Below are 27,432 nucleotides of genomic sequence, written 5' to 3' on the forward strand. Positions count from 1 at the left end.
GGAGAGAGGAGGGAGGAGAAGGAGAGAGAGGGGGAGAGAGAGAGGAGAAGGGAGAGAGAAGGAGAAAGAGAGAAGGAGAGGAGAGAGAGAGAGAAGGAGAAGGGAGATAGAGAGAGAGAAGGAGAGAGAGAAGGAAATGGAGAGAGAGAGAAGGGAGAGAGAGAAGGAGAAGGGAGAGAGAGAGAAGGAGAAGGGCGAGAGAGAGAAGGGAGGGGAGAGGGAGAGAGAGAAGGAGGGGGAGGGAGAGAGAGAGAGAATGGGAGAGAAAGAGAGAGAGAGAGAGAGAAATAAAGAGAAAGAAAAAGAGGATAAAGAGAGGGAAGGAAATAGAGAGAGAGGAAAAAATAGAGAGAAGGGAGAGGGAGATAGAGAGGGAAGGAGAGAGAGAGAGAGAGGGGGAGAGGGAGAGGGGGAGGAGGGGAGGAGGGGGGAGGAGAGAAGAGGAGAGGGAGAAAAGGGGAGGGGGGAGGGAGAGAGGAGGAGGGGAGAGAGGAGGGAAGGGAGGGAGGAGAGGAGGGAGAGAGGGAGGAGAGGGAGAAAGAGAGGGGAGAGGAGAGGAGGAGGAGAGAGAGAGGAGAGGAGAGGGAGGAGAGAGAGAGAGGAGAGGGAGGGAGGAGAGGAGAGGGAGGGAGGGAGAGGAGAGGAGAGGGGGAGGAGAGGGGGGGAGAGGGGAGAGGGAAAAGAGGGGAGGGGAGAGGAGAAGAGAGGGGGGGGAGGGGAGAGGAGGGGGGGAAGGGAGAGGGGAGAGAGAGGGGAGGGAGAGGGAAGGGGGAAGAGAGGAAGGGAGGGGGGAGGGGAGGGAGGGGGAGAGAGAGGAGAGGGGGGAGGGAGAGGGAGAAGGGAGGCGGGGAGGAGGGAGGAGAGGGGAGGGAGGAAGAGAGGGGGAGGAGAGGAGAGGGGAGGAGAGGAGAGGAGACAGAGGAAAGGAGAGCAGCGGAGGGGAGAAGAGGGGAGGAGGGGAGAGGAGGAAGGGAGGAGAGGAGGAGGGGAGAGAGGAGAGGGGGGGGAGAGGAGGAAGGGAGAGGGGAGAGGGGGAGAGAGAGGAGGAGAGGAGAGAAAAGAGGAGGAGGAGAAGAGAGAGGGAGAGGAGAAAGGGAGGAGGGGGGAGAAGGAGGAGAGAGAGGAGGAGAGGGGAAGGAGAGGAGAGGAGGGGGGAGAGGAGGGGGGGAAGAGGAGAGGGGGAGGGGGGGAGGAGAGGGGAGAGGAGGGAGGGGGAGAGGGGGGGGGGAGAGAAGAGAGGGGGGGAGGGGGGAGGAGGAGGAGGGGAGAAGAGAGAGGAGAAAGGAGGGGGGGGGGGGGAGGGGAAGGGAGAGAGAGAGAGAAGAGGAGGGGAAGAGGGGGAGGAGAGGAGGGGAGAGAGGAGAGGAGAGAGGGGAGGGAGAGGAGAGAGGAGGGGAGGGGAGGGGGGAGAGGAGGGGGAGGGGGGGGGAAGAGAGAGAGGGAGGGAGGGGGGACGAGAGGGGAGAGGGGAGAGAGGAGGAGAGGGGGAAGAGGGGAGAGGGGAAGGGGGAGGAGAGGAGGGGAAGAGGGGAGGGGGGGGGGAGGGGAGAGAGAAAAGAGGGGAGAGAGAGAGGAGAGGAGAGGGGGAGAGAGAGAGGGGGAGAGGGGGGAGAGGGAGGGAGGGGGAGGGAGGAGGAGGAGAGGGGAGGGAGAAGGGGGGAAGAGAAGAGAGGGAGAGAAAAGAGGAAGGAGGGAGAAGGGAGAGGAAAGAGAGAAGAGGGGAGAGGGGGGAGAGGAGAGGAGAGAGGAGAAAGAGGGGAGGGGAGGGAGAGAGGGGAGGGGAGAGGAGGGGGGGGGACAGGAACTACGAGGGGAGGAGAGGAAAAATGGGGGGATGGGAGGAGAGGAATTAAGATGGGAGGAGAGGCGAGGAGAGGGGAGGGGAGGAGAGGAGAGGAGAAGAGAGGGAGGAGGGGGAGGGGAGAGAGGAGAGAGAGGAAAAGAGAGGGGGGGAGAGGGGGGAGAGGGGGGGGGAAGGAAGGAGAGGAGGGGAGGAGGGGAGGAAGGGAGAGGGGGGGGGAGGAGGGGAGAGGGAAGGAGGGAGAGAGACAGGGAGAGGGAAAGAGAGGGAGGAGGAGAGAAGGGATGAGGAGAGAGGAAAGGAGGGAAGGAGGGAGAGAGACGGAGGGGGAGAGGGAGAGAAGGGGAGGGAGAGGAGAGGGAGGGAGAAGAAGGAGGAGAGGGGGGAGGAGAGAGGAGGGGAGAGGAGAGAAGAGGAGGAGAGGGAGGAGGGGAGGGGGGGAGGGGGGAGGAAGGGGGGGGGAGGAAGGGGGGGAGAGAGAGAGGGGGGGGGGGGAGAGGGGAGGAGAGGGAGAGGATGGGGAAGGGGGGAGGAAAAGGAGGAAAGGGAGGGGAGGAAATGGGGAGGAGAGGAGAGAGGGAAGGGGAGGGAGAGGAGAAGGGAGAGGAGGGAGGGGAGAGGGAGGGGACAGAAGAGGGGGGAGAGGAGAGGGGGGGAGAGGAGGGGAGAGGGGAGGGGAGGAGAGGGAAGGAGGGAGAGGAGAGGGGGGAGAGAGAGGGGGAAGGGGAGGGGAGGAGAAAAAGGGGGGAGGAGGAGGAGAGGAGGAGAGAGGGGAGGGGAGGAGGGAGAGAGGAGAGGGGGGGGGGGGAGAGGGGGGAGGAGGAGAGGGGGGGAAGAGGAGAGGAGGGGAAAGAGGAGGGAGGAAGGAGAGGAGAGGGGGAGGGAGAGGAGAGAGGAGAGGAGAGGAGAGAGGGAGAGGGGAGAGAGGAGAGAGAGGAGAGGAGGAGGAAGAAGGGGAGGGGGGAGGAGAGGAGAGGAAAGAAGAGGGAGGGGAGAGAGAAGGGGAGGGGAGAGAAGGGGAAGGAGGAGAGGAGAGGGGGGAGAGGAGGAGGAGGGAGAAGGAAGGGAGAGGAGAGGGGAGGGAGAGGAAAGGAAGAGAGGGAGAGGGAGGAGGAGAGGAAGGGGAGAGAGGAGAGGGGAGGAGGGGGAGAGGGAGAGGAGAGGAGAGGGGGGGAGAGGAAGAGGGGAGAGGGAGGAGAGAGGAGGAGGGGAGAGGAAGGGGGAAAGGGGAGGAGGAAGAGGAGGGAAGAGAGAAGGAGAAGAGAGGAGAGGAGAGGGGAAGAGGAGAGGGGAGGGAGGGAGAGAGAGGGAGGGGAGAGGAAAGGAGAGGAGGGAGAGGGGAGGGAGAGGAGGGGGGAGGGGGAGGGGGAGGGAGGGAAGGAGAGAGGAAGGAGGGAGGGAAAGGGAAGGAGAGGAGAGGGAGAGAGGGAGGGGGGGAGGAGGGGAGAGAGGAGAGGAGAGGAGGAGAGGGGGAAGAGGGGAGGAGGGAGGGGAGGGGAGGAAAGGAGAAGGGGGGGGAGGGAGAGGAAGAAAAAGGGAGGGGGAGAGAGAGAGAAAAGGAGAGAGGAAGAGAGGGGAGAGGGGAGGGGAGAAAGGAGAGGGGAGGAAGAGGGGAGAAAAGGGGAGGAGAGAGGGGAGAGAGGAAGGAAGGGGGAGAGGGAGAGAGGGGAGGAGAGGAGAGGGGAGGAAGGGGAGAGGAGGGGGGGGAAGGGGAGAGGAGAGGGAAGAGAGAGGGAAAGGGGGGAGAGAAGAAGAGGGGAGGAGGGAGAGAGGAGGGAGGGGAAGGGAGAGAGAGAGGAAGAGAGGGGGGGAGAGACGGGGAGGGAAGAGAGGAGAGAAGAGAAGGAGGAGAGGGAGGGAGAGGGGGGGAGGGAGGGGGAGGAGAGGGGGGGGAGGGGGGGGGAAGGGAGAGAGGGGGGGGGATAGGAGGGGAGAGGGGGGAGGGAGGAGGGGAAGAGAGGGGAGAGGGGAAGGAAAGGAGAGGGAGAGAGAGAGAGGAGAAGGGGAGAGAGGGGAGGGGAAGGGGGAGGGGGGTTGAGAAGAGGGGGGAGGAGGGAGGGGGGAGAGGAGGGAGGAGAGGGGAAAGGAGAAGAGGGAGAGGAGGGGGAGAGGGGAGGAGGGAGGGGAGGGGGAGAGGGGGGGGGAGGGAGGAGAGGGAGAGGGAGGAGGAGGAGAGAGGAGAGGAGGGGGAGGAGAGGAGGGGGGAGGAGGAGAGAGAGAGAGGAAGAAGAGGAGAGGGGAGGAGGAGGGGGGGGGAGAAAAGAGGGGGGGAAGGGAGAAGAGAGAGGAAGAAAAGAGAGGAGAGGGGGGAGAGGGGGGGAGGGGAGAGAGGGAGAGGGAGAGGGAGAGGGGGAGGAGGGGAGAGGAAAGGAGGAGAGGAGAGGAAGAGAGGAGGGGAGAGAGGAGAAGGGGAGGAGAGGAGAGGGGAAGAGAGAGAGAGGGGGAGGGGAGGGAGGAGGGGAGGAGAGAGGAGAGGGTGAGGAGAGGAGAAAAGGAGAGAGGGAGGGGAGAGAGGAGAGGAGGGGAGAGAGGAGGAGGGGGAAGAGGGGAGAGGAGAGAGGGGGGAGAGGAGAGGGAGAGAAGGAGGAGAGGGAGGGGAGAGGGGGGAGAGGAGAGGAGAAGAGAGGGGAGAGGGGAAGGGAGGGAGGGGAGGAGGAGGGAGGAGGGAGAGAAGAGGAGAGGGAGGGGGAGAGGGAGGGAGAGGGAAGGAGAGGGGAGGAGAGAGAGGGGGAGAGGAGAGGAGGAGAGGAGGGAGGGAGGAGAGAGGGAAGGAGAGGAGAGGAGAGGGGAGGGTCTGGAACCGGGAGTAGATTTGACGACCCCTTCGTCTCTCTGATCCGGGGGGAGGGGACCATACCTGGGTTGGGGGAGGGAGAGAGGGGAGAGAGAGGGAGAGAGAGAGGGAGGAGGGGAGAGAGGAGAGGGGAGAGGGGAGGGAGGAGAGGAGAGGGGAGAGGAGAGAGAGAGGGAGAGGGAGGAAGAGGGGGGAGAGGAGAGGAGGGAGAAGAGGGGGAGGAGAAAAAGGAGGGAGGAGGGAGGGAGGAGAGAGAGAAGGAGAGGGGAAAAGAGAGGGAGGGGAGAGAGGAGAGGAGAGAAGAGGGAGAGGAGAGAGGAGGGGGAGGAGAGGGAAGGGAGGGGAGGAGAGGGAGGAGGAGAGGAGGGAGAGAGAGGGAGAGAGGAGAGGAGAAGGGGGGGGAGAGAGAGGGAAGGGGGGAAGGAGAGGATGAGGGAGGAGAGGGGGAGAAGAGGGGGGAGAAGGAGAGGAGAGGAGGGAGGAGGAGGAGAGGAGGAGGAGAGAGAGGGGAGGAAAGGGAAGGAAGGAGGGAGGGGGAGGAGAGGGAGGAGAGGAGAAGAGGAGGGAGGGGGGGGAGAGAGGAGAAGAGGGGGGAGGAGGGGAGAGGAGACATCAATCGGAGGGGAGGGGAGAGGTGGGGAGAGGGGAGGAGAGGAAAAATGGAGGAGAGGAGAGAGGAGGAGAGGGAGGAGGAGAGGGAGGGGGGAGAGGAGGGGAGGGGAGAGGGAGAGGAGAAGAGAGGAGAGGAGAGGAGGAGAGGAGAGGAGAGGGGTGGGGAGAGGAGGAGAGGAGAGGAGCTAGGAGGGGAGTGGGAGGGGAAGAGGGGAGGAGCGAGAGGAGAGGGAGGGAGGGAGAGGTAAGCACTGAGAGAGGGAAGTCGGGGAAAGGAAGGGAGGCAGAGAAGGGGTGAGGTCTCCATTGGGAGAGGTGGGAGGAGGGGGAGGGAGGAGGTGAAGAAAGGAACGAGAAGGAGGGGACAAGCAGGGCGGGACCGGACGAAGGGGGAGAGGGGCCCCGAGGGACGCTCTGCTACCTCTCCAGAGGGGAACCCTGAGTCGGGGTAGATCAGAGGACATGCGTGAAAAAATAGGCAGCAGGAAAGGAGGCCAGATCGGGTGAGTGAGCAAGGGGGCACTCGCCGGGAAGATAGATCAGGGCAAGAGATAAAGGCCAAAACTCAGATCCGAGAATGGTAGCTCCACACCCATGAAACTAGGACCACAAGGGCCACCATCTAACCTCCAGGGAGAAAAAAAGGGACTACGGCTGGAAGAAAGACTGGTAACCTCAGGTAAAGGAAGTGGAGGAAGAGAGCGGCAGAGGAAGAAGGAAAATAGATCTGTGAGGAATCGAGTAAAATCTAGCGAGGCGCCAAGAAGGGAGCAGAGGGGGAAAGGACAGGGATGGACCAACGGAGAGTACTAGACGTCCAACAATCGGGGGACAAATGTTGATGGTGAAATAGAGGATAAGGGGGGGGGAGGTTGTAAGAAACTAAGAATCTAAAGAAGTGGGAGCCCCCTTCCGGCGAGAAATTTCTAGGGAATTAGTCAATTTCAATTAAAGGAGTAAGAGGGCGTGGAGAAATGATGGGAAGATGGGTCAGGAAGGAGGGTGAGGAAAACGTCTGTGAAAGTTCTCTGTATAGGTACATTCTAGGGCAATAATGTCCTTAGTCTGTGGTCAGCATTTTCTTCTGAGACCTAAACTGTTCGCTTGTCTCCTCATTATCCAGGGATGAATCACCACAAGTGGGAAGAAATGTGGTGGGGGTGTAAGTTGTGGGGGGCTGTGTGACCACCTTGGAAACGAGTGCCAGTGTGTAAGGGGACTGTGATGTAAAGGTGGGGATATATGGAAAAGTCGTGGAGGTGTGACTGGGGTGAGATGCCTCTGTCGTAGGGGAAAATGTTTATATTATACAGCAGGGAATGGTGAAGGATTTGTGGGTGGTAGATGTCAAAAAGTGGGTGCCGAAAGGGTGGAAAGTAAGGAAAAAAAAGCCTAGGACGTGTGGCCTGAAGGGTGAAGATTGATAACAAGCTATGAGGGAGACACAGAAGTGTGTACGCAGTAGGAAAAGATGGGCACGGTGAAAAGTTTGGCATGTGGGTGTGTGTGTGCTGCAGAGATGTTCCAAGTTTGAAAGGCCCTAGGAAAAAGCAAACCTACCCCTAATTCTAATGACTTGAACCACCAGGCAAAGAGGTGGAGGGAGAGAGATGGAATGACAATAGATCACCACTCAGAGGATTCGTATGGGATGCGTGCTTGTTGAGGACGTAGAAATGGATGCAAAGGGACAGAGATGAAGAAGAAGAGAGGCGAGGAGGAGAGGAGGCAGAGATAGTGAGGAGTAAGGAAGATAGCATGGAGAATGAGGTAGGAGTGGGTGGGAGAAGGGGATAGTGGCACCGAGGAGATGTAGGAGAGAGAGGGGCGAGGAAGAGGACTGAAGAAGGAGAGAATCTGGCAGGAGTGCAATTAGGGGAAAGAGAGGAGGACAGAGGGAGGACGTAGGATTCTGATAGTGCGGAGAGGAAGAAAAATTAGAAGAATGAAGGAGAGGAATGGAGATGAAAGGAGAGGGGAGGAGAGCATAAGGGGAGAAGAAGAGGAGGGAAGAGGAGGGAAAGGCAGAGGAGAAAAGTAGGAAGAGGATTCCTGGGAGAGTGGGGAGGAGGCTGACCGAGAGGAGAGGAAGAAAGATGAGGGAAAATGAATTCGACGGGAGGAGGTGTAGGGAGGAGGAGGGAGGGGGATAGTGGCTGAGAGGAGAGAAAGGGGAGGAAAGAGGAGCTGAGGGGAGAGAAGGAGAGGAGAGAAGAGGAAGGAGAGTGAGTTGGGAGGAGATGTGAGGAGAGGAGAGGAGCAGGAGGGAAGGGGAGGGAATGGGAAAGAGGTAAACGGGAGGTGAAAGGGGAGGGTTGAAGAGGATGGAGGAGAGGATAAGAGGAGCATGGAAAGTAAGAGGAGAAGAGAGGAAGATGTGAAAGGGGAAATATGGGTAAGAGACAGAGATAGAGAAGAGATGGATCAAGAGGAGGAAGGCAGGGATGGGGGGAGAATGGTACAGGGAGGGAGGAGAGGATTGAGGGGGAGACTCGAGAGAACGGGGGGGAGAGGGTGGAGGTAGGACAGGAAAGGAAGATGGGGAGAGGACGAGGGACGATAGGCCAGCAGAGAAATATAGGAGAAGAGGGTAGGAAGGAGAGGAAGGAGGGAGTGAGTGGGAGGACGAATGCGAAGGGAAGTTCAGGGAGCAGGAGTGGGCTTCAGGGGAGAGGAGTGGGACGGTCGATGGGATGAGGAGGAGGGAGAGAGGAGTAAGAATGGAAGATGAATGAACCCTCAGGACCCTCGGAGAGGAAATTGTACACAAAATGAGGGGTGAAGCTCAGGATGCAAGCTGAATAACATTTTGGAAAAAATGAATTGGGAGGAAGAGGCGGTCATGACGAGGACAGGGAATTGGAAGAGATCAAAGGGGAAGGAGAGGACAAGGAGGAGGAGAGCGATAAAGGAGAGGGAACGAGAAGGATCTATGGAGCGTGAAGGAAGAGCGGGATAAGGCGGAGGGAGATGGAGGATCTCTCTAGAGAGAGCTATGAGGAGAACAAAGAGATATCCCATATGGCGAGAATGTTCTTGTCCCTGTCTACTCTGGCGAGAAGGGTGCCTGCTGACGTACTCCCCCTGTCTCGGATCCCCACAAGCAGAGCCAGGCCAACCGTATGGCCTATCATTGACTTCCCCGCCACATTCGATCACCTCTGGGGTACTCAAAGAAGCTGGGGAGGAGGATCTCTAGGAATTCAGACCTGCAAAATGGGCAGACACAGAGTCACCTGAACTCTTACCACGCTTTTCTATCTCCAAGGATGGTCAGACTTGAGATTGGGAGACTGAATGGGGGGAGGGGGTTAAAACCAGGCTGCGTGGAGTGGGGATAGATGTTACTCAAGATGGTTTGTCCCGAGGAATCACGATCTACCGGCTTCAGAGTGAATTAGGGAGGACACGCCTGTGAGCCCAACCGTGGAGTAAATGTCCGCCTTAGGCCCGTGTTGGGGACGAACCCACGGGTCTCCTATAAAAAAGCCTGCCGAGGCAAATAGAGTCTGGGTGTGGTCAGGAATTGTGCATGTGGCGGGAGGCAACCCCAGACACAGGCTGGAAATATCACATATCTCCTGTGGGTTGGAGAAAATGGGTAAAAACTCTAAATTCTCCAGGTACCACTGCCACTGTCCCACAGAGGTCCTCACATGTCCAGGTAAAAGAAGGCCTCTTCTGAAGTGTTCACCCCAAAACATCCCCCGATCCACTCTGGGACTTTCTGATCGTCTCCCCCCTCTGTTCCTCCTCTCTCCTCCCCCACCTCCCCTCCCTCACCTCTAATCCCTCTTGCACCTATTTTATCTCACAGTCTCCCTCTCATCTATTCTCCCATCCCCCTCCACCTCCTAACCTATCCCGGATCTTCTCGGGTGCATTTGCACCTAGGTCTTCCAACCCTCTCCACCCTCCTCCCCTCCTCCTCCCTCTCTCCGTCTCTCCCCTCTCCCTTCCTCTCCTCCCCTCTCCTCTCCCCTCCTCCCTCTCTCCTCCCCCTCTCCTCCCCCCTCTTCTGTCTCCTACCCTCCTCCTCCCTCCTATCCCCTCCCGTCTCTCTATCCTCTCCTCCCCCCCTCTCCTCTCCTCCCCTCTCCTCCCCTCTCCTCCCTCTCTCCTCCTCTCCTCTCCACCCCTCTCCTCTCCTCTCCCCCCCTCCCCTCTCCTCCCCTCCTCTCCCCTCCCCTCTCCTCTCCTCCCCCCCCCTCCTCTCCCCCCCCCTCTCCTGCTCTCCTGTCCCCTCCACTCCCCTCTCGTCTCCTCTCCTCTCCTCTCCCTCCCTCCTCCCTATCTCTCTCCCTCTCTCTGCCCCTCTCTCCCATCCTCTCTCTCCCCCCCCTCCTCAGGTCCCTCCTCCTAGATGTGCCTGGGTCCTCTCCTCTGTGGGGCTCTCCCCTGTGTCTCCTCTCCGCCCCGGGTCTCCCCTAACCCTCTCCATCCTCCCCTCCCCTCTCTCGTCCCCCTACCCTGTGTATCCTTCCCCTCGTCCTCTCCCCCCCTCTCCAACCCCCTCCTCCCCCGGTGTTCCTCTCCCCATGTGCCCTCCCCTGTGATGTATCTCCTCTCCTATCCCCCCTGTGTCCCCTCTCCTCCCCGATAAGTCCCTCCCCCTGTATGTGTCTCCTCTCCTCTCCCCTCCTCTCCTCTCCTATGTGTCCCCTCCATCCTCCCTCCACTCCCCTCAGTGGAGGTGTCTCCTGTGCTCTCCTCTCCTCTCCTCGCCTCTTCCTTCCCTGCTTGTCCCCTCCCCTCCCCTCTCCTCCTCTCCCTCCACTCACCTCCCCTCCCCTCTGGGGCAATCTCCCCCTCCTGTGTACCCCCTCCCCTCAAGAGTCTCCCCTCCTCCCCGCCCCTCCCCTCTCGCTCTCGGAGAGGCGATGAGCCCTCCCTCCTCTCGTAGTGCAATCTAGGCTCCTCTCTCTCTTGGAGAGCTCCCCCTCTCCTCCCCTCCCACAATCTCCTGGCCTCCCCTCCCCCTCCACCTCTCCTCCACCTCTCCCCTCCCCCTCCTCTCTAGGTGAGAGCTCCTCTCCTCTCCCTCCTGGAGTGACTCTTCCCCTCATCCTCCAGAGACTCCTCTCCTCTCCTTTCCTGAGATCTCCTCCAATAGGGGGACTCTCCCTCTCCCTCTCCTCTCCTTGCTCCGAGCTATCCCCCTCTCCCCTCCTCCTCCCCACCCAAAGGAGCAGGAGAGAGTAGAGGAGAGGAGGGGAGGAATGGAGAGGAGAGACATAGGAGAGGAACCTCAGGAGAGGAGTCCCCTTCCCCTCGAGGAGAGTACCCTGCTTCTGAGGGGAGGAGAGGGAGGGAGAGAGGAGAGGAGGATAGGGGGAGTGAGGAGGGCGAGGGAGGGAGGGAGAGGAGAGAGGAGCGGGGGAGAGGAGACTCGGAGGGGAGATCACAGAGGAGAGAGACCAGGACTGGCAGGGAGGGGGAGGGATGAGGAGGAGGAAGGAAAGGGGGGAGGAGGGGAATGTGAGTGGAGGAGGAGATGAGAGATCGGCAGAGCCGAGAGGAGCAGAGGAGGAGAGAGAAGAGGAGGGGAGGAAGTGAGAGGGCATTGGAGAATGAGATGAGGGAGGAGGGAGAGTTTTGACACTGGATCCCGAGGGAGAGGGAGGGGTAAAGAGGTAGGAGGAGAGGAGAGGAGGTGAGAGAGGGATGGAGAGAGGATGGAGAGAGGAGCGAGAGAGAGGAGGTAGAGAGAGAGGAGAGGAGAGAGAGAGGGAGAGGAGAGAGGGGAGAGGAGGGGGGAGAGAGAGAGGAGGAGGGGAGAGAGAGAGAGAGAGAGGAGGAGAGGTGGAGGAGATAGAGTGAGGGGAGAGAGAGGAGAGAGGGGATAGGAGGAGAGGGAGGGGAGAGTAGAGAGGAGAGGAGAGAGAGGAGGGAGAAGGGGTGGAAGAGGGAGAGGATGAGGAGAGAGAGAGGGAGAGGAGAGAAGAGAGAGGAGAGAAGAGGAGAGGGAGAGAGAGGGGAGGAGGGAGAAAGACGTTGAGAGAGACTCTCTCTCTGTCTCGGCCCCCCTTTCTCTCTCTCCCTCTATCGAGAGAGAGAGAGAGAGAGAGAGAGAGAGAGAGGAGAGGGAGAGAGAGAGAGAGAGGGAGAGAGAGAGGGAAGAGAGAGAGGGAGAGAGAGAGAGAGGGGAGAGAGAGAGAGAGAGGAGAGGGAGAGAGAGAGAGAGGGGGGGAGGGGAGGGAGAGGGGAGGGAGAGAGAGGGAGAGGGAGAGGGGGGAGAGGGGGGCGAGAGAGAGCGAGGGAGAGAGAGGGAGGGAGAGAGGGAGGAAAGAGAGGACAGGGGTGAGAGACAAGAGAGAGAGAGAGGGTGGGAGGGGAGAGAGAGAGAGGAAGGGGAGAGAGAGAGGGGGAGAGATGGCGAGAGAGAGAGAGGGAGAGGTGGGCTGCGGAGAGAGGGGAGGGAGGGGAAGAGAGAGGGAGGGGAAGCAGGAGAGGGAGAGAGGAGATAGAGAGGTGGGGAGAGAGAGAAGATAGGAAGAAGAAAGAGAGGGAGAGAAGGAGAGAGAGAAGAGACAGAAGAGAGATAGAGAGGGGACAAAAGAAGATAACGCAATTGGAGGAGGGGAGAGAGAGAGAGAAGGAGACAGAGCGGAGGAGGGAGAGAGAGAGAGGAGAGGAGAAGAGGATGGGGAGGGAGAGGGGGAATCCAGGAGGGGGGAGAGAGATGAAGAGAGGCGGAAAGAGGAGGGGGGAAACGAGAGACTGGGAAAGGAGAGGGGAGAGGAGGAGAGAGAGGGAGGAGGGAAAGAGAAAGAGGAGAGGGAGAGGAGAGGAGGGGAGGGGTGAGGAGAGGGGAGGAGGGGGGGGAGAAAGAGGAGAAGGGAGGAAAGAGGAGAGGGAGAAGGGAGAGAGGAAGGGAGGGGAAGGGAGAGAGGAAAGGGAAGGGGAGGAGAGAAAGAAGGGGGAGAAGAGGAGGAGCGGGAGAGGGAGGAAAGGGAAAGGGGAAAGAGAGAGGGGAGGGCGAGGGAGGAGGGAGAAAGAGGAGAGAGGAGAGGAGGAAAGGTTCAAGGGGAGAGACAGGGAGAGAGGGGAGAGGAATGAGGGAGGGGAAAGGATCTTAAGAGAGTGTGGAGAAGGAGGAAAAGAGAGGGGGGAGTGAAAAAGAAGAGGGAACTGCCTCAAAGGGGAAAAGGGGGAAAAGTAGGGGGAAAGAGGAAAGGGAGTACCCATAAAAAGAGGATAAGGAGAGGGAAGAAAAAGGAGGAGTGGTTTCCGAAGTCCATCTCTTCTCCCTCACAGGGGGGGGAGGAAGAGAGAGAAGAGGGGAGAGGGAGGAGAAGGGAGGAAAAGGGAGAGGAAGAAAAAGGAAGGGAGAAAAAGAGTCGAAAAGGAGAAAGAGAGAATGAAAAGGGGAAGGAGGAGATGGAGCAAGATGTAGGAGAAAAGGGAGGGAGTAGGGGGGGGGAAAGGGGGAGAGGGAGGGACGGGGGGAAAAGGAGGGCCTAGGAGGGGAGAAAGGGGGAGGGGGAGGGGGACAGAGAGGAGGGGAGGGAAAGATGAGAGAGGAGGGAAGGGGGATCGAACAGGGGGGGACCTAGAAAGAGAGAGAGAGACGACAGGGAGAAGACGGACTGAGGGAGGAGGGGAGAGATCTGAGAGAGGAGGAATCCTGAGGGCGGGCGAGAGGGAAGGAGGAGACGGAGAGGGAGGGGGAGAAATCGAACACCCAAACCGGAAGGCATTTAAATTAGGAGAGGGGGAGAACAGAGAGATAAGGGGGGGGGAGAGGGAGAGGGAGGGGGGGGGAGAGAGAGGGGAGAGGGGGGGGGGAGAGAGGAGGCAAGAGGAGGAGGGGGGAGGGAGAGGGAACAGGAGAGAGGGGAGAGGAGGACTATTTTGGAGCCCAGACCTTCATGTTGTAGAGGACTGATTGGGGCACAACCACTTCCTGGTTTTATAGTCCCTCCCCCTCCCCCTCCCCCCAACAGGGGCAGCAGAGAGAATGGGGAATTTTGTAAAAATCATTAATATCTCTGTCATTTTTCATCGACGGGAAAAATCCTCGGCACACATAAGGCGGAGGGGGGCTCTGAGCAAGGTGGCCAAAAATGATGGCTTTAGGTGGTGGCATTCTCTTGGAAATCGCAGCACAGAATGCCAAAACCGGTCAAGAACACTCTTTTAGTAATATAGATATATATATACACACACATACACACATATATATACACACATATACATATATACACACATACATATATACACATATATACACATACACAAATATACACATATATATATATATATATATATATATATATATACATACATACATACACACACACACACACACACATATATATATATATATATATATATATATATATATAATACACATACATACACACACACATATATATACACACCGAATCCACACTGACCGTCGATCACCCTAGTTCCCACTTTTGCATCCAGTCTCTACACATGAGGAACAATTTATAGAAACTAATTAACTTACAAACCTGCATGTCTTTGTGATGTGGAAAGAAATCGGAGCACTCAGAGGAAACATGCGGTCACAGTGAGAACTCCATACAAGTAGCATCCATGGTCAGGATCAAACCTGGATCTCTGGAGCTGTGAGGCAGCAGCCCTATCAGCTGCACTACTGTGCGACCCATTATTTATTTTAAAGCATGTTTCATTTATGAAAAGTAACTAAGAAACGGGAGCAGGTGCAGGCCAATTGGCCCCTTGAGTGTGTTCTGCCATTTGGCTCATGCAATCAGCCTCAGGACCATTTTCCCCTTTAACCCCATCCCCATCCTTGAAAGCACTGGTCAATAAAATATTCAAAGATTCTACCTCCACAATTCATTTGGGAGAGAATTACAGAATTGGAACAATGGACCCTTTTCAGGCTGGAAGACTGGAGTCCCCGGGGTTGGTTCAATTGTTTACTATTTACATTAATAACTTAGAGGAGGGAACAAAATGTACTGATTGCAAGTTTGCCAATGACCAGAAAGTCAGTAGAAGGGCATGTGGTAATGACATCATAGTGATTCTCCAATGTGATGGAGATAGATTCAGTGGTGGGTGACGGCCCATGGCGATTAATGTGGGGAAGGATGAGGCCATATACTTTGGTAAGTGAAATCAAAAGACGGGTTATGATTTAAATGGAGAAAGACTGCAAATGTGTGAGGTTCAAATGGATCTGGGTTGAAACTTGAAGATTAGTCTCTTGCCATGGATGACTGAGGTAAACAATCAGACATATTTAAATGAGGGGGAAAGGATGCTTCATTATGCAGCACCGTAGAAGATGAAAGGTATCGATTGTATTTTTGGAAATTGACAACGTTGGTAATTTCATATTTGTCTCTGAGTGACATCACTGAATGTTATATGTGATTTATCTAGAACCACATTTTTACACAGAGAGCAGATGGAAGGAGCTGCCAGAGGAAGTTGTTGAGGCAGGTACAATAAGGGGGCTAGAGCTGCTGCCTCGCAGCACTAGACTGCCGGGTTCGATCCTGACCTCAAGTGCTGTCTGTGTAGAGTTTGCATGTTCTCCCCGTTTCCTCCCACATCTTAATGACAAGCAGATTCATTGGTCTCTGAAAATTGCCTTTCGGCTGTAGGGAGCTGATGTGATCGTGGGATGACATAGAACAAGTGTGAATGATTGTTCGATGGTCAGCATGGATTCGCTGGGCCAAAGAGCCTGTTTTCATGCTGTTTTAATCAATCAAAAATTTTCAAAATATTTTGGACAGGTACACAAATAGGAAAGGTCCCCCCCCCTCTCCCCCCTCCTCCCTCCCCCCTTCTCCCCCTCCCCCCCCCCCCTCTCTCTCTCACTCCCCCCTCCACCTTTCTCCCTCTCCTCCCCCCTCTCTCACTCCCCCACTTCTCCTCTACTCCCCCCTCCTCTCTCTCTCTCATCCTGCATGCCGCCTATCCCCCCCCCCACAACCGCACGTTGGGGGAACAGACCCAACGGGTCTGCACTTGGTCTAGTATTAAATAAATTAGTAATAATACATACTAATATAACCTAAATGAGTAATAATGCACACTTTTAATATAGTTTTCACATGTTTTTCAATTTGTTTTCTGCAGTTCCCAGATCCCTTGCGTCCCCGGGAGTGACTGAAGTTCCCAAGTCGCCTTCCCCGGGACTGGCTGTAGCGCCCAGGTCGCCTGCGAGCCCCGGCACTAGCTGCAGTTCCCAGGTCGCCTGAGAGCCCCGGGTCTAGCTGCAGTTCGGCTGTCCGGATCCGGCGGCCACTCGCAGCCACCCAAGCTACTGAGTGAGTTGCTGGCATGATCCCCGACCCCCTCCTTCTCAACGCTCCTGCCCTCCCCGCAACTTTACCTCGAGCGGCCCAACCGTGCTGACCTGGGCCAGACTCCCCACACGCTGTGGAAGGAGCTCTTCCTCCCTCCCAGTAAGTAAGTAATATTTATTTATATAGCACTTTTAAATCAAAATCACTTTGAACCAAAGTGCTTTACAGAGATTAATCAAATCAATTGAACAGATCAAATGTCCATAAATCCATATAAAACAAAAAATTAAAAAAAGACACAGAACAGTACACTATAGAAATCAACAAGAAATGTCCCCCCACAGCAGAATTCACAGTGAGGGAAGGCACCAAAAATATCCAGTTCTCCTCCTCATAGTCCACCCGAGGTCGGGGTGCATATGTGGCCTCCTCAGCCAATCCGGTGTTCTCAGGCCCTCTTGCCGCGAAGCTGGATCATCGGCGTCGGGTGAACATTCTTCAGCGGCTTGGACTGAAGCGGCCGCTTCCTCCCCGGGGACTGCACTGTCCAAAGTTCTCAGGCCGTGCCGGTTGGACCTCCGACTCTGGCGATCTCGGATCCCAGGCTCCGCGGTGTTCTAAATCCAGTGCCGCCCGCCCGCGGCTGGACGCTCTGCAGCCGCAGCTCAACGATGTTGGAGTCGGCGGTCACAGTGCCCCGGAGCTTACAGTAAGGCGACCCGGTAAGGCATCGCCCGCTCCGTGTTGATGTCCCAGCGTTGCACCGCCGGCGAAGCTGTGGTCCCGGCAGGAAACGCCGCTCCAGTGCTGCTCCAGCTCGATGGTAGGCCGCACAGAGAGGACAAAGATGCGGTTCGGAGGAAAACTGCATCTCCGACCAGGTAGGACTGGTGACCATCGAACAATCATTCACACTGGGATTAAAGTAGTTTCCCCGTTCCCTTCCCCCCACCCCCCACATAAAAGATTAGACCTCCAAAATAAAATGACAGTAAAAAGGGTAAAATGACGGACTGCAGGCAGGCTGCCATATACAAACGGCGCAGCCCGCACATCCGCCATCCCAGTGGTGCTGTCCTTTTACAGCCGCTGTACTGAGGGATAGCCCAATCTATCTTTCTTGGCTAACAATCTAACCTACGGCCTCCAAGACGCAGATAAATTTTCGGGCCTTATTTTAGGGTAAAAAATAGTGTCTTCATTGCTGGGAAATAAGGTACTGATTACCATTTGCCATTTCACTGAACACTTGAAGTCAAAATGTTGAACTCCTGCTGTTTTATCATTTTTCATGACATTTGGATACAGAAGCTTATGAGCTAAAGATAAACATAGTATAGATTGCCCACTTTAGTGTTGTAAATCGCATAAGAGTAAAGCAACTGCAAGTAAGAAACCAAAGAGAGGCCAAGATGTCAAAAACAGGAACATCATTAGGGGATGAATATTTCACATGTGGCTTTATTGCATCCACCCAGGCTTTGCTGCTCAACAAGTGTAGTCTTTCTATCAATGACACCATCCAACAACAAGTTAACATAATTGGCTGGATTTAGATTTGTAGGAAGGAATTGCAGATGCTGGTTTACACCATAGACACAAATTGCTGGAGTAACTCAGCGGGTCAGGCGGCATCTCTGGAGAGAAAGAATGGGTGACGTCTCGGGTTGAGACCCTTCTTTAGACTGAGAATCAGGGGAGAGGGAAACTAGAGGTATGAAAAGGTGCCGATACTCGGTCCGAAGAAGGTCTCGACCTGAAACATCGTCTGTTCCTTTCCTCCTACCTTAACTTGATGTTAGAGTCCACAGGAAGGTTTGTAAAGTATCTGGTTTGGGAGCAAATGGAGAATAATCTCAGAGGTAATGAGTTCTCCAAAAGAATCCAACTTCTAAACAAAAAAACGTGAACATTTCAAACCTCTTATGGCACCTGAATAGCGGAATGACCTGCTGAATTAGAAACTGCCCAGTAAAAATACCCATAAATTATAAACAGCATTAGAAAATTTATTTAGCTTTTAGGCAAGATACAAAACACATTTAAAATCAGCAAATCTTCAATGTATCGACTTAGTATTCACTTCTGGCAATCAATTATAATTTATCAACCGAGTCTGTCGCAGTGAGCGAGAATCAGTATATTTACTCAATGAATAAATCGGGGGGGGGGGGGGGGGGGGGGGGGGGGGATAAAGCAGCATTGAGTCCTGCCTTTCATACAGTGAAATTGTTAAAGAAAGTCACTAGTGTAAACATTACACCGCTTGCAATTCGTCAAGGTTTTATACTAAATTTGAAACACGGTGGTAGTAGCATACTGCACTACCGGTGTGTCTGGGCACATTAAAATTCATTTATTACATTCAAAGATTTGCTTTCTTCAAATCTTCAGGAAGTATACGTCCCTTCTTTCTTGCCTTGTTTTTCCTTCGCTCTATTGCAGCATCTTTCTTTTTCTTTAAATTTGTTTTCCTCTTTTCTTGCCGATGCTGCATCTTCTCGACGACATGCTCTGTTCGTTTCTCCCAACGCTTTTGCCGCTGGGACTTCATTTTCTCCTTTCTTTTTAAAGAAGCTTTTAACAGTTCCTCGTTATCCTTAATTTTCAGACCTTCTGCTTTGTACAGAACATTGGTCCACTTCATTTTTGCTTCTACTTCCATTGCTTTATTTTCATCCTTGCTTTTTAATTCTTCAATCTTATTCTTATGGGCTTCCAGCCTAGACAAAAGTTGTTTGTAGTTTCTGCCAGTTAAAGGTGTAATGCCACCTTTAATGCTTTTCCGTTTCTCTTTCTTCTTTAGTTTCTTGTCTATAATTGCCTCGCCTGTCACATCCACTTTGTTGAAGAGTATTTGAGTTTCCACTTGCTCCAATTTGTCTTTTTTCTCTTCTTCTTCTTGAGTTGTAACTGCATTGCTCTCTTGAACAATGCTCTCCTCCTGCTTCTTCATTCGCCATTCCTTCCGTTTTCGTTTCTTCCTTTCCCTCTCCTGCTTTCTGCGCAGACGTTTCATCTCTCGCTCTTCAGGCAGCAAGCTTTGGTTGCCCTGGAAAAAAATTGCAGAGTAATCAGCGACAAAATTAGTACTTTCAATCCCTTCACTAATTCATTCTAGCAGAGCTTCTCATTTGAGCAGGGACCTATCTTCCACCCCACTAGCTTCCACATTCAATGATTCACCCGACTGAATTTTTACCAGTTGCATCATGATTCCAGCACTAAACATCCAACTCCCTTTTGCCATTTTGAAGAAATTATTCACTTCATAACTCCTCCTCGCTCTTCCGTCTCCCCCTCGTGACGAGGCATTGAATGGCACTTTCCCATGCAATTGCAAGAGACGCAACAACTGTCCCTTTCACCTTTTCACTTCCTGCCATCCAGGGACACAATAAATCCGTCCATGTCAAGCAGCGATTCACTTACACTTCTCCCAATCTAGTGCACTGAATTTTATGTTCACAACGCAGCTAATTCCACACTGGAAACATCAAATGCAGATGGGGTGATGTAGAAACAAGGAACTGCAGATGTTGGTTTACAAAAGAAAAAACAGAAAGTGATTAAGTAAATCAGCGGGTCAGGAAGCATCTCTGGAGAACATGGATAGGTGGCATTTTGGGTCAGATTCCTTCTTCAGACTGATTGAAGGAAGCTGGAAGAGAGAAGCGAAAGGACAAAGCTGGGCATGGAATAGTTACAGGTGATGGTGAGTTTGAGAGGCAGATGGTTGGACAAAGGCCAGATATGAAAAACAGAAGGTGTGAAACAATAGGATTGAAGAGCTGCAAACTGTAAAACTGGGGGAAGGATTGCAAGTAGGAGGAGGGTCAGAAATTGGCAAACGTTTGGGTGGGGCACAGTGGCAGAGTTGGAGGGGTTGGGGAGTGGGAATTTGTTGTTACTTGTAGACAATGGAGATGGGACAGAAAGGTCAGTATAGGAATGGAAAGGGCATGATGGGAATGACGTTGTACTGTAATCATTCCATAGGAGTGATCCTGCGTTTTGGGATTTCGCCACTTTCATTCAGCACACCACTACAGCTTGTCTACCTAAACCATCCAATTCAAGTGTGAGTAACAGCACCACATCTCTTGGCTTCCGGATTCATTATTGAATTCTCCAACTCTCACTTTTTATTTCTGTATCAGAATTAGCCATCTCTGCCTTGCATTTCTTTTAGCCCAGTTATTCCTTTGGTATAGTCTAGCCTACTGGACATGTCACATAGCTTTACTATGAGCATAAACTGATCTTAACAGTTATATCAACTAATTTGGTCTCACCTTATAAGTTATTCTCTTTGTTCTACAAATCCCTCTACCATCTTGTCCATCATTTGTTTCCCTCTTTCTGACAAAAGATCTCAGGCCTGAAATGTTGACAGTTTCTTTCCACAGATGCCGATGAGCTGCCAAGTGTTTCTAGCATTTCCTGTTTTTTTAGTTAAAATTTTCCAGCATATGCACTTTTTTTTTTCATTTTTCCACATCTTATACAAAGTTGCATTTGTGTGATCCAAGTCGTGGTTTAACTGGGGTTGTCAAAATATTCCCCAAGTTATTTTTTAAAATGCACCTCTAAGGATTCAACCCCAGTAAAATTTAAGGCATTTTTAAATATCATACCTGCTCCTGGCTTTCTTGAATTTTTTCATGCAATCGCTGCCGCAGAAGATTTACTGTTGAAAAAGAATTTGTGTCCACTCTGCTGACTAAAATAAAGCATATCAGAAGTTACAATTTATAATTGGTTATTGTATTTCCATCCTTAGCCTTGCCCATAGAGGAGCTTTAAACAATACAATAGCTTCAAATAACTTTTACAGGACCTTATGATTAATCTATGCAGTACAATTACAAAGCATGTACAGGAACAAGAGGATGTATACAAAGAGCATTTAGTTAAAAAAGGCAAATTATCTATGGGATGAATAGCAAATATTATCATTGTAAATTTTCCCATACCTCTGGGGCTTTGGTGGTTTTTGTTCTGTTTTGTTTCGCCTTCAACAGTTTTAGGTTGATCCCTTTTTACCGCCTGACAGACTTTTATCTCCTTAGAAGGCTGCCTTTTTCGCTCCTTTTTCTTCTTTTTGGTTTGCGTTGTGTTTGCAGATCCTTCTCTTTTGAAAACTGAAAAAATACAAACACAAATGAAACACGGCTCAAGCTTCATCAGCATTTAATAATTAACATCATCTGGACATTACATCCTGACCTTTATCTAGTCCAGTACTTCTTAAACTATTTCAGTGTCATTCACCCTTGAGACTTTATCACAAAATTTCATTCACCTTCGACTAAATGTTCTTATGTTTTTTTGGGTAATTTTTGTCTTATTCTCCCTTGTGTAAGTTTAAGTTTACATTTATTGTCATGTGCACCAATTGGTACAGTGAGATTTGAGTTGCCATACAGCCATGCAAATAATAAGAACACAACACACGATAGAATTTAACACGAACATCCCCACAACAGTATCAGCGTTTCCCACTGTGAGGGAAGGCAATAAAGTTATGTCATCTTCCTCTTTGTTCACCTGTGGTTGGAACCTCGAGCCCTCCGCAGTCGCCGCTACGGAAGCCCGATGATCGAAATTCCAACGTCGGAATGGAAGAACATTCTCAGCGGTTTGGAGTTTCCGAATCGGCCACTTCTTACCGGAGACCAGTCTAAAGGCCGAGCTGAGCGGAGATTCAACACTGACGGCCCTCGGCAAAAGAATCCCAAGACGTCACGATGTTAAAGTCAGCGCCGCCCGCGGCTGGAAGCTCCGCAGACCACAGCTGCACGGTGTTAGTCGGCTGTCCCAGTACTCCAGAGCTCCACACGGCGACCTCAGTAAGGCATCGCCCGCTCCGCGGTGGTACTTCAGTGCTGCGTTGCTGCTGAAGCTCTGGACGGTCTCCGGCAGAAAAGGCAGCGCCAATCCAGATGGTAGGCCGCGAGGAGGGGGCGAAGATGCGGCTCGGAGGAAAGACGCATCCCCGGCCAGGTAGTGACTGAGAAAAACGTTTTCCCCTTCCCTCCCACCACATAAAAAGACTATAAGACCTCCAAAACAAAACTTTTTGATAGACTAAAAATAAAAAAAGATGAAAGGACGAACAGCTGCAGGCGAGGCTGCCATACTCAATGGCGCTCCCTACCCCTAAATTGTATAATTTTATATGTAATTTATTTAGTCACATGAGCAAAAAACATAAATTAACTCATTTCTTATGTTTATTTTATTCAACTCTTTGAACATCTAAAAATGTAAAGTAAACTATGGAGTGAAAAAAAGTTTTAAATCATTCGATTAGAGTTGGAAAATCATTCGATTAGAATGATAAAAAAACATTCCAACGTCTAAACACTGGGCTTCAGCCCCATCCTACCCTTTCGGGCTCTGATTACTGCAGTTTTATTATTGGAAAACTAGCTCAAAAAACCATGGTCTTCCCTAAAAGGTTATATTACAGTAAATGTGGGAAATATCCTGCTACTTTGAAATTAGAAAACCACAGGGAGAGAGAAAAAACATAACAAATTTCCAGCTACACTGCCATTAAAAACAATAAGAGCTTACTAACCACTTTAATGGCAATGCCTTCTTTAAGTATAGAAAATATATAAATATCTGAATAAATTAAGTAATTCACCCTTCATTCACCCCTCTAGTTTAATTCACCCGAAAACAATTTCATTTACCCTTGGGTGAACCATTCTCCAGTTTAAGAAACACTGATCTAGTTTACCTAAAATAGTTTCACAAAAATGTTACAATACAGGAAGATTACACTTAGTCTGAAGAAAGGTCCCAAAACATAATCTATCCATGTTCTTGAGATACTCTGAGTACTCCAGCATTCCCTGCCACAGAGGGCAGTGGAGGCCAAGTCACTGGATGTATTTAAGAGAGACTTAGAGAGAGATCTAGGGGCTAATGGAGTCAAGAGATATAGGGAGAAGGCAGGCACGGGTTATTGATAGGGGACGATCAGCCATGATCACAATGAATGGCGGTGCTGGCTCGAAGGGCCGAATGGCCTCCTCCTGCACCTATTTTCTATGTTTCTATGTTTGAGTCCTTTTGACATTCAGCCCCTTGTTCCCGCATTGATTCCTTATGGGCACATATATTAAGTTATATTATCAAGCTACTTCTCCAAACTTGCAATTTATTTTCCCTTTAGCCGACCCAATTCCTTTTCTTTAAAACCCAAATTAACCTTCACGTCCTACAAATTCAGCATTTACATGACACTATTGAGTTCCATTTTCCCAGCGTGTGCTGTTCACATTTAATCATCACTTCCTTTCTTTCTGAAGTACATTGGGTTTCCATTCTGCAGTGTTTCAAACTCAAAATCTCCCTTGACAGATAGGACATGTCTAAAAGTTGGGTCACATCAATATTGTGACAGCAAGAACAAAAATAATGCTATTAGTTCAGCCTAGGTTACCTTTTTGGGGGGAAAAAACACTGGCCCTGAGCTTGTTTTAACTTCCAGCATTTGCTATTTATAAACCTGCAAACGCATTCTTACCGAACTTCTGTTTCCGCGGCTCCTGGTTCTGTCGGGCACATACTTTGCTCCCCAAACTCTGTAAATATTTATCCTTTGCAGCGAGACTCGGGGCATCCATTCTGAACTGGAAGACGTTGTAAAGATCTACGGGCGGGAAAGCGAGCAGTCACCACGTGGTTCAAGCAAGGTGGTGGAGAAAGGAAGAGGAGGGATTTGAATGTTATTCGCGATTGAAAAAGCTGCTGACCAAAGCTCTGCTATAGGATCTTTGCTGCTGACTATGTTGGCGACCGCTAGTTGTGGGCAAAGATGATCGAGCTCCGCTATAGGATCTTTAGTTGTGGGGCCTGGTGATGGCGGACGGATGACAGATGTCGCTCTGCCCGGTGCCGGCGCCTGCGCGTCATCACCCGGCGCCAGTCCCTGCCCCGCAGACAGACAGGCAGGCGGGCGGGGCAAAGATCATGGAGCGGGCGCGCTTTGACTGCGTCACCGGCCGGCTTACAGCACCAGCAAAGATACCAGAAAGTGTCATAGAAGCGCTCTATGATCTTTGGATACAAATCTACGATCTTGGGCACCAGGAAGATCCACGACTGGGGGCTAACGCCACCGGTGGAGCTGGTCACGACCTCGGGCTGCTCTACAAATTAATATATAGCGTGAAATGTAACAACGCAGCTCGGGTTTGGGAAAAGCTCTGCTCAAGATGAAGATCGAAATAAATAGTGTGGGAAAGAACTGCAGATGTTGATTTATACAGAAAATAGACATAAAATGCTGGAGTAACTCAGCGGTTCAGGCAACATCTATGGAGTAAAGGGATAGGTGACATTTCAGGTCGAGACCCTTCCTTCCGGAGATGGAGACTAGAGATAAGGGAATAAGTTCTATCGTATAAGATAAGAGATAAGTTCTATCGTATAAGGAAGTGTAAGGTCTGAAAACGACAGAATAAAGCAGATGATGGATGATCAAGGAAATGTAGAATGGTTCATTTGTTCATGTATCAGACAGACTAGACTTCCCACCACTAGGTAACTGCGGATGCTGGTTTACAAAAAAACCACACAAAGTGCTGGAGTAACTCAGCGGGTTAGGGAGTATTACTGATCGGGACTCTTCTTCAGACTGATGAAGGTGGGGTGGGGCGAGAGAAAGTTCGCAGACAGGAGAGGCAGACAAAGTCAGGCAGCTGCTTTAAGGGCCTGTCCCACTTGGCGATTTTTTTTGTCGACTGCCGGCGTCATTGACTGACGTATCAGGGTCACCGAAAGAATTTGAATATTTCAAAATCCAGCGGCCACAAAAAAAATGTTGCGACATTTGAGGAGACATTTCGCGTCAATACGTCATCACGCCGTGTCATGCTGCAACTTTTTTACACAACTCTACACAAACATCTTCTTCTTTCGTGTGGCATGCACAGCCTAAAGTTGTAGAACAACTTGTTCTATTTGATGGTACACAAAAAAGCTGGAGAAACTCAGCGGGTGCAGTAGCATCTATGGAGCGAAGGAAATAGGCAACGTTTCGGGCCGAAACCCTTCTTCAGATTGTTCTATTTGATCTTCTGTGTGTGCACGTCGAGTTGATGTCATTAGTCGAAACAGGGCGGACCACGTGAAGGTTGCAATCTTCCACCCCGGGCACAAACTGATGGGTGGGGAGGTTTGATTGGCAGATGGTTGGAACAACGGCCAGAGATGATGATAAAAAGTGAGATAAGGGTAGAGGTATGAATTGTGAAGCCAGAGTGGGTGGGGGTAAGACTACCATCCCTCCCCCACCCTAGTCTTGCTAGTTTCACTATTTGTATCTCTTCGTTATCACCATTTCCCCAGCCAACTGTCTGAAGAGGGGTCTCTAACCGAAACATCACCAATTCCTTCTCTCCAGAGATGCTGCCTGCCCCACTGAGTTACTCCAGCATTTTGTGTCTACCAACAATAGAACATTGTGGGCTCCACCTTTCCTTTGTCATCGATGCAGGCTCTGGTTTGTTAACATATGTATTATTTTAAATGTGATCCTAACTTTTGAGCCTATGATGCAAGTCTGATTTTAACGGCTGCACTCGATCAAAATATGTAAAATACAAACTTAGTCATAGTGATACAATGTGTAAACAGGCCCTTCAGCCCACCTTGCCCACATTGGCAATGTCTTGTTAGGAGTATGTTTTTGGTTTATTTTTAGTTGTGTATATGTGGGGGGGGGGGGTGGAGGGGAGGTGGGGAAAACTTTTTAATCTCTTCCTTGAACGGGGACGCGATCTTTTCTTGTCGTGTACCAGCTACACTCGTCCCACCTGTGTGCATTTGGTCCATATCCTTCCAAACCTGTCCTATCCATGTACCTGTCTAGTAATTTCTTAAACATTGGGATAGTCCCAGCCTCAACTACCTCCTCTGGCAGCTTGTTTCATACACCCACCACCCTTTGTAAAAAGTTACCCTTCAAATTCCTATTAAATCTTTCCCTTCACCTTAAACCCATGTCCTCTTGTCCTCGATTCACCTACGATGAAGAGACAATGAGACGATGTGCATCTACACGGTCTATTCTTCTCACAATGCATTCCATGTTCTTAAATAGTTTAAAAAAAAACACTTTTGAGTTTGATGATGCAGAAAAATGACCAATTGAAAATTCATTATACAACTATAAGCCAATGTTTCAGCAAAATAATACAATACAGCTTAGAGAAATGTTTAAGAAACATGATTTAAAGAAGAGATATATATGTAAAGATATGTATTTATTTTGTTAATATAATCTCAACAACGTCAGGATATTCCATAGTGTTGCAAGGCCAATATTTAGATACAAAAAGGTTTATAATAGAATAGAGTTATGTGTGTATTTAAACTCATTGAAACATATGTGGTTTAAAAAAAAAGAATAATCCATGGACCACTTCTTTGAAGTAGGTCTCAGGTTCAGGAACAGGTTCTTCCCTACAGCCATTCGACTATTAAACACTACAATCTTAAATAAACTCTGAACTACTTAGACTATTATTATTATTATTGCAATATTATTGATTCTTTTTGTGTGTACGTATGGTGTGTGTGTATATATATATCTCAATATATATATATAGAGGAGGTATATGAGGTTGGGACTATCCCAACGTTTAAGAAACAGTTACATGGGTAGGACAGGTACAGGTGGAGAGATAAGTTTTTTGGCCTTCCATCACAGCAATGTGATGGATGTTTATGTAAATTATGTTGTGTCTTGGGTCTATTTGTTTGTAATGTATGGCTGCAGAAACGTCATTTCGTTTGGACCTCAAGGGGTCCAAATGACAAATAAATTGAATCTAATCTAATCTAATCTACATTGATAGATCATAAGTATTTGTGAGAATGTGTATATACACACTGAACTTTTTTCTCTCTTTCGTTTATTATATTGTTTCAACTGTACTATGTTTGCATATTATGTTGTGCTGCTGCAAGGAAGAATGTCATTGTTCTATCTGGGATATGTGACAGTAAACCACTCTTGACTAAACCCAGCTGAGATTGTGAGCTCAGTCGGCCCGGCTGGTCTTCCAGTATCCCACAGTTCCGCGGGACGCCGGCCGGTCGGCGGCGGTGAATGTGATGAAGGGTATTGGTGGTGTCGGGGACACGGCGCTTTAACCACGGGTATGTTGGCGCGGGGGTGTTGTAATTGTTAAATATTACTGTTTTCGCCGTCTGTTTCACGTCGTGGTGTGTGTGGAGGAACTCAGGGTGACCGTAAACGGTCGCAGGATCGATCACCATGTAGTTCCTCAACATGAACATCCCCAATGATGAACTGTGGAGGAAGGAAGGAACTGCAGAACCGAAGATAGACACGAAATGCCGGAGTGACAGCGGGCGGGGCAGCATCACTGGAGAGAAGGAATGAATGGGTGATGTTTCGGGTCGAGACCCTTCTTCAGTCCTTCTCTCCAGAGATGGTGCCTGTCCCGCTGAGTTACTCCAGCATCTTGTGTCTATCCACAATGAACTCCCACCTCCGTGAAAACCCGTCTCACTATCATTTATGTAACTTGCCTGGAGTCTTGAACAACAAGAGCAGTCTAACCAACTTCTCGCTTTATTAAATAATGCTTCACATGAGTTTCTGGAAGGAATTTAGATCTCGAGCCTAAGGAGGTGGTGGCGATCGTGGTGGTTAATTAACGGCTGATGGAAGGTTTAATGAAATGATCTAACAAATAATTAAATAATTTTAAACCTTTTAAAAAAAAAATGTCCTAAATTTATTAACTCTCTCATGGAATCATAATCTTACAATATCATCTAACACTCAACACTGGTTATGATGAAGTGAGATTTAGATTTTGGATTTTAGAGCTGGTATGTTTTGGAAATTGTTTTTTCAAAAAAAAAGGTATTCAATTCAAAAATAACTTGCTGGGGGAACTCAGTGGCTCAGG

At 51.1% G+C, this 27,432-nt stretch overlaps 2 protein-coding genes across 3 annotated transcripts in view; one reads left to right on the forward strand and one right to left on the reverse strand.

The window, feature by feature from the left end:
* Positions 1 to 17,454: 17,454 nt before the first annotated feature.
* surf6 (surfeit 6) lies at positions 17,455 to 23,419 on the reverse strand. Of its 2 annotated transcripts, XM_055648309.1 has the most exons (5): positions 23,239 to 23,419; positions 23,010 to 23,135; positions 20,443 to 20,610; positions 20,104 to 20,189; positions 17,455 to 18,518 (listed from the first exon to the last, which is right to left on the reverse strand). In XM_055648309.1, the coding sequence occupies exons 2-5, from the start codon at positions 23,107 to 23,109 to the stop codon at positions 17,832 to 17,834; spliced, it is 1,041 nt and encodes a 346-aa protein (XP_055504284.1). In that variant the 5' UTR covers positions 23,110 to 23,135; positions 23,239 to 23,419; the 3' UTR covers positions 17,455 to 17,831. The 2 variants fall into 2 exon arrangements, with proteins under 2 accessions (XP_055504284.1, XP_055504283.1); XM_055648308.1 differs by having other exon boundaries at positions 23,010 to 23,418.
* Positions 23,420 to 26,494: 3,075 nt separating this feature from the next.
* The window catches only part of si:dkey-32e6.3 (uncharacterized), a 42,228-nt gene continuing 41,290 nt past the window's right edge, over positions 26,495 to 27,432 (forward strand). Inside the window, exon 1 of the mRNA XM_055648307.1 lies at positions 26,495 to 26,650. The gene's annotated coding sequence lies outside the window, so the exon portion shown is untranslated. The remainder of the gene's footprint in view (positions 26,651 to 27,432) is intronic.

The sequence above is a fragment of the Leucoraja erinacea genome, chromosome 16 (genome assembly GCF_028641065.1).
Source record: "Leucoraja erinacea ecotype New England chromosome 16, Leri_hhj_1, whole genome shotgun sequence".
Classification (NCBI taxonomy): Eukaryota; Metazoa; Chordata; class Chondrichthyes; order Rajiformes; family Rajidae; genus Leucoraja; species Leucoraja erinaceus.

What these genes read in the sequence shown, in the direction of transcription:
- surf6 (XM_055648309.1), bottom strand. Translation starts at nt 23,109, where the DNA reads ATGGATGCCCCGAGTCTCGCTGCAAAGGATAAATATTTACAGAGTTTG. An exon ending in AAACCACCAAAGCCCCAGAG is followed by an intron (nt 20,190 to 20,442) that starts GTATGGGAAAAT and finishes GCTTTATTTTAG; the next exon opens with TCAGCAGAGTGGACACAAAT. An exon ending in TTCAAGAAAGCCAGGAGCAG is followed by an intron (nt 18,519 to 20,103) that starts GTATGATATTTA and finishes ATTTTTTTCCAG; the next exon opens with GGCAACCAAAGCTTGCTGCC.